The following is a 5020-nucleotide window of genomic DNA, read 5'->3' on the forward strand; positions in this document are numbered from 1 at the left end:
TGTCTTTGCTATCAAGGGAATGTAGTTGTGATACACATGCAATTCGCAATCTAGATGCGTCCAAGATTGACCTTATAGGTCGCAGCGTTGACCTTCAATCCAACAATCTAGAAACTAGGCCTCCGCGGGGCCATCGCTGCGGAGGCGGCGCCGGCCAGGCGCCTGCTATCAAGCATCAACTTCTGAGCGGCAAAGGTTGGTGGTCCAGCAAGTTGACCGCGCAGCAAAAGTACGGCCCGTCAGTCGTACAGGGCGTCTTCCTGCAATGCCCGCGAATCGTCTCGGAAGGGCCGAGTATCTCGCGCTCGCGGAGGATCGTGAGAAGGTCTTTGAGAGTTTTCATGCTGCATACTAGTACGTTGCGCCAAGGTCGCCTTCTTCTTCGCTGCTGTCGCTCTCTTCGGCGTCCAGTTCGATGACGCCGCATAGCGCAAATGCTTGACGCTTGGCCTCACGAGCCGCCCTGGCGCGATCCAGCGGCAAAGCGCGCTTGTTCCTGCGCCCCATATCTATGACCCGGGGTACATCATCCGGTTAGCGTCGTTTATCCGGATAATGGGTGTGACGACCCGGTGTGCGCACTGTGAGGGTGGACATTTTGAGCCTCCGCCTCTGTAAATGGCCTCACTTCGAGTTTCAAATTCTCCACAACGAAACATGCTACGAAGAAGATCAAACTGTCAAGGTGTTCCTCTTTGTCTGGGCTATCGATTTACAGTGCGTTTGGCATGTATAACAGCTCTGCGTTCAATATTTTGACCGCCAAAAAAGGTCGTCGATCTCTGTCGGTTGAAGGTGCGGGCTACTGTATACCTAGCGCATCCTGCAGGAACATGTAGCTTGTCATGGCTCGACGAAGGCGTCATGAGGGCCCGACATCGTCCCGGCGCTGTCCCCTGGCGCTTTGCACTGTGGAACATGTTATAACCGTGTCGGGTAGTGGCATAACATGGTTACAACGCAATTCTCGAGGTATACTTTGTTCTAGTGTCTTTTAATGGTCTTTTTCGAATAAAAGAATGAAAAAGAACGCGGCTGCGTTAAAATATCAGCGCCCGACCAGACGGTGCTGATCGCCGGGTTGTAGCAAGCAGGTGGGGCCGTCCATCGTCGTCATTTGCAGTCGCTTGAGCATGAGCTTGGAGCTAGAAGCGGGCGAGCGCAAGCACCTCATCATGGGCAACAAGAACAATCTCACGCTGCCCGAGCGCCTGTACCAGGTCGACCTCCAGCTGGCCGTGCGCATCTACGGCCTCTTTGGCACCTCCAAGGCGTGGCGGCTGCTCTGGGAGTTCTTTAGCCTCACGGGCGATGGCATCCTGTAAGGCCATACTAGCCAGCATGTCGCTCAAGGCGCTGTGTAGGTGGCTGCTCATCGTGCTGCCGCTGCTCGCACTCGCGTCGTTTGCTGGTGTGCTGGCGTCCATCACGAACGGCCAAAAGGCTTTCCTCTACTTCTTCTACCTCTGCCAGTTTGTACGAGCCTCATGATGATGCCATCCTGCGCGTCCTTCTTATGCACGACGGCGGCTAGGTCGACATTGTGTGCATCGTCATCTTCAAGCTCATCTTCCGCCGCCAGCGCCCGCCGCACCACCAGTCGGACGACCGCTTTGTCGGCCCCGACCAGCACTCGTTCCCGTCGGGCCATGCGACGCGGTCGTGGTGTCTTGTCGCACTCATCGTGTACCTCGCGCACTGTACGTGCTTGCATTCGCATCTGCTCGTGGGCTCTAGCATGCGGCGATAGACTACCCGCGCATCCTGATCGAGATGCTCGGCGCATGGAGCATCCGCGCGATGCCCACCATCATGGTCCTCTGGGCAACCGTGATTTGCTTCTCGCGCCTCGCGCTCGGTCGCCACTACCCGAGTGATATTGTAGCTGGCGGCGTCATCGGCTTCGTCCTCGAGTTTGCGCTCTCCGCCGCCGCCATGCGATTTGTATTTCCGGTCCTCCTCGCGTCCATGGCGCCCTAAGAGTCGCGCTCTAGAAGCGACGTGCAATCGACACGACACCTTGTCTGCGTTGGACGATACGAATCCACGATACACAACACAGAATAAGACATGTTGTCTGCTATTGTGTCATGGTCGACGACGATGCGTCACTCTCGGGCACATGCAGCGCTACGAGCACGTCGCCGCGCGTCCCAACCACAATCGTGCTCTCGTCCATGAGCACCAGGGGCGACGAGAAGATGTCACCAGCGCCTTGATAGAGCAGCGTCGCAGAAAGCGATGGCGCTTCGGGCTCCCAGAGGTAGACGTGCCCGTCCGTTGTGCAGACACATGTCCGCAGCGTCGTCTTGTGATCCGAAAGGATCGCGGGCGACGCGTAAATGGTGCATCCGAGGTCCACCGAGGCCAGCGTGACACCTACTCACGTAAGTCGGCAGGCACTTTAAGAGACGGGAACGCGTACCGTCAGTAGTCGACACACACCGCACCACGCCATCGTGCGAGCCGAAGAGAGCCACCTCGTTGCCACTACTCAGTGTCGCGATACGGGGCGCGCTAAAGATGGGCTACCCACGAGCATATCAATGTATCACGGCGTCCACTGCCTCGTACGAACCTTGGTCGTCGCCGCGGACCATCGCGGCGTCCCCGTCGTCGTCGAGAGCGCGTAGAGAGAGGCGTCGGCGCACCCGACCAGCAGCACATTCTGACGCACGCTGAGGCGCAAGCTGCAAAAGACAGGGGCTGGACACTAGGCAAGATCGTGTATCAGTGTATCAACTTGAAATCAAGTGGAAACACACCGTGTGTTGCCACAGCGGCGTCGGCGCGTCGTGGCACAGCGATGACCACGCATAGGCGCGGACTTCGCCGGCAAGAGACGCGCAGTACAACACCGTCGCAGCGTACACGGGGCTGGAGAAAACACTAGTACGCGTCCAAAGTCGTCTTCTGAATCTGCCTCGAAACGCGTCGTGCTACCTCTTGGTGAACGGCAGCTTGAACAGACACGCGCCCGAGGTGAGCGCGAGCCCATACAGATGGTGGTCGTGGGACCCGACAACGACGGCATTCTCTTCTTCGACGATGACCGGCGAGCACTTGACTTGGTCCTGTGTGAAGTAGACCCACAGTGTCTAGAACGCAAGAGAGATCCTTGGGATGCAGGCCAACAGGTCGAGATCGTACGCTGCCGGAGAGGACGTCGAGGCAGTAGACGCCGCCGTCGTAGCAGCCGACAACGACCATATTCTTGGCCACGGCAGCGCTCGACTCGACGCGATCCGGCAGCTCTTTCCGCCACACGACGTGTCCGTCCACGGCGGCAACGCAGAGAACGGTATGGTCATGGGACCCCACGATGATGTACTCGCCGACGTCGGTCGTTGCGAGCCGCGGGGACGCGTCAATGCACTTGTGGGCACGCACGCGCCACCGCACGGCCTCCATTCGCGGCGTCACGCGCGCTCGCTTCGTCGCCGCCGCGGGCGACATGGCACGAGGCCGCTTGCGCTGCACGAGCGCCTGCAGGTCGGCGACGGTCATGTCTGCCTACGGTATCCAGTAGTTTGCATGCCGATACATCTCGAGTCGGTCCAACGAGTATCACCTACCAGCTCGATCGGACGCAGCGTCATCTCGTGCTGCGACTGCAGCGTGTGGAGGACGATGGCCATCGCCATCGAGTTGAGGCCGAGCTCGGTCAAGGTCGTTGACGGATCCAACCGGGTCGAGGCAAGGCCACGAGTACGCGGCAGCAACGCGCGCAGCCACGACGGCAACGACCGCAGCGCAAACAGCGCGGGGATCTGGGACGGATCTGCCTTGCCGCTCGACGTCTCTGGAAAGCGAGCGATCGGCACCGTGAGCACGTGCATGGCCACACGCGGGTGCACCCTCTCGACGGCGTGGCACAATGCATCGACGTCCACGTTGTCTCCTTCATCCATGCCGACGCAGACGACGAGGGTGTCGTACTGATGCCAGCCCTCCGACGAAGCGACCGGGGCCAGTGCCACCTTCCATTTCCGGTGGTGTTGACTGAGGTACATTCGCACCGTGGTCTACCGATAGGATCTGAGGACGTCGTCGCTGCAGCGTCTTTACCTCGATCGCGGCCACGTGCACCTGCACGCCACTCACTTTGACATACCCGCCGTGGCTCCGACCGCAGAGGAACAAAAGGCCATTGGACCAGTAGGCGACATCGCCCGTCTTGAACCAGCGCTCGCCATGGAGCATGCAAAAGCGGTGGGACTCGTTGTCCAACCTAGCCGCGCCAATGCAGTCAGCTCCATTTCGACGAGATGGCATCGATAGTCGTACGGATTGACGTAGCCACGCGCAAGGGGCGGTCCACCGATGTAGAGTTCACCACGCGTCTCGTCGCTTGCGATTTCAGCCCCCTCTGCGTCCACGAGCCGTAGCTTGGTCGCGCCGATGGCGGTGCCAATGGGCACGGGGGCCGCCGTCGTCGTAGTGAGCCAAAACGTCGCATCGCCCGCGACCTCGGTGCTACCTACCCCCTCTCCATGCATGAGGATTCACTCATCTATTCTCTGTCGATGCACACTACCGTAGAGGTGCAGTAGCTGCACATACGGCAGTGCGGCAAAGAGAGCTACGATCAGATCGGCGTGCAGCGGCTCGCCGCTGACGACCACGTAGCGCAGGGAGGGCGAAAGCGAGTTCGTTTGCAAGAGGAGCTGCAACACGCTCGGCACCAGCGTCATTCGAGTCACGTTCAAGAGGTGCAGCGAGCGCGCAAAGCCCGAAAGGTCGGCCACTACCGGCGGCGCAAAGGACAAATACGAATACGACGAGGGCAGGACGAGCGTCGCGCCGGCGCAGAGCGTGCCAAAGACCTCGGCGATGGCGTCGACGAACGTGAGCGCCGTGTGCCGCAGCACGCGCTCGCCACGTGCGAACGGGACGGTCGACCACATCCACGCGAGCCGATGCCACGTGGCGGCGTACGAGCCGATGACGCCTTTCGGGTGGCCGGTGCTGCCCGAGGTGTACAGTACGTACATGGCATCGGCGTCCGATGCCCAGATAG

At 60.0% G+C, this 5020-nt stretch overlaps 2 protein-coding genes across 2 annotated transcripts; one reads left to right on the plus strand and one right to left on the minus strand.

The window, feature by feature from the left end:
• Positions 1-1032: 1032 nt before the first annotated feature.
• On the plus strand, positions 1033-2055 carry SPRG_17454 (hypothetical protein). The gene is made up of 5 exons (XM_012356760.1): positions 1033-1094; positions 1150-1321; positions 1365-1476; positions 1535-1700; positions 1751-2055. The coding sequence occupies exons 2-5, from the start codon at positions 1176-1178 to the stop codon at positions 1978-1980; spliced, it is 654 nt and encodes a 217-aa protein (XP_012212150.1). The 5' UTR covers positions 1033-1094; positions 1150-1175; the 3' UTR covers positions 1981-2055.
• Positions 2056-2080: 25 nt separating this feature from the next.
• SPRG_17455 (hypothetical protein) lies at positions 2081-4994 on the minus strand (the record flags this gene model as incomplete). Its single annotated transcript, XM_012356761.1, has 10 exons — positions 2081-2379; positions 2426-2528; positions 2579-2713; positions 2766-2889; positions 2944-3098; positions 3151-3513; positions 3576-4025; positions 4069-4218; positions 4266-4480; positions 4538-4994. 10 exons carry the CDS (start codon positions 4992-4994, stop codon positions 2081-2083), a joined length of 2451 nt encoding a protein of 816 aa, XP_012212151.1.
• Positions 4995-5020: the final 26 nt, after the last annotated feature.

The sequence above is a fragment of the Saprolegnia parasitica genome, assembly GCF_000151545.1.
Source record: "Saprolegnia parasitica CBS 223.65 unplaced genomic scaffold supercont2.575, whole genome shotgun sequence".
Lineage (NCBI taxonomy): Eukaryota > Oomycota > Saprolegniomycetes > Saprolegniales > Saprolegniaceae > Saprolegnia > Saprolegnia parasitica.

Bases quoted from the DNA above. Each gene is read 5' to 3' on its own strand.
- SPRG_17454 (XM_012356760.1), top strand. From the start codon at position 1,176: ATGGGCAACAAGAACAATCTCACGCTGCCCGAGCGCCTGTACCAGGTC. The intron at 1,322-1,364 runs GTAAGGCCATAC...GGCGCTGTGTAG, and splicing joins CTCACGGGCGATGGCATCCT to GTGGCTGCTCATCGTGCTGC. The intron at 1,701-1,750 runs GTACGTGCTTGC...ATGCGGCGATAG, and splicing joins CATCGTGTACCTCGCGCACT to ACTACCCGCGCATCCTGATC.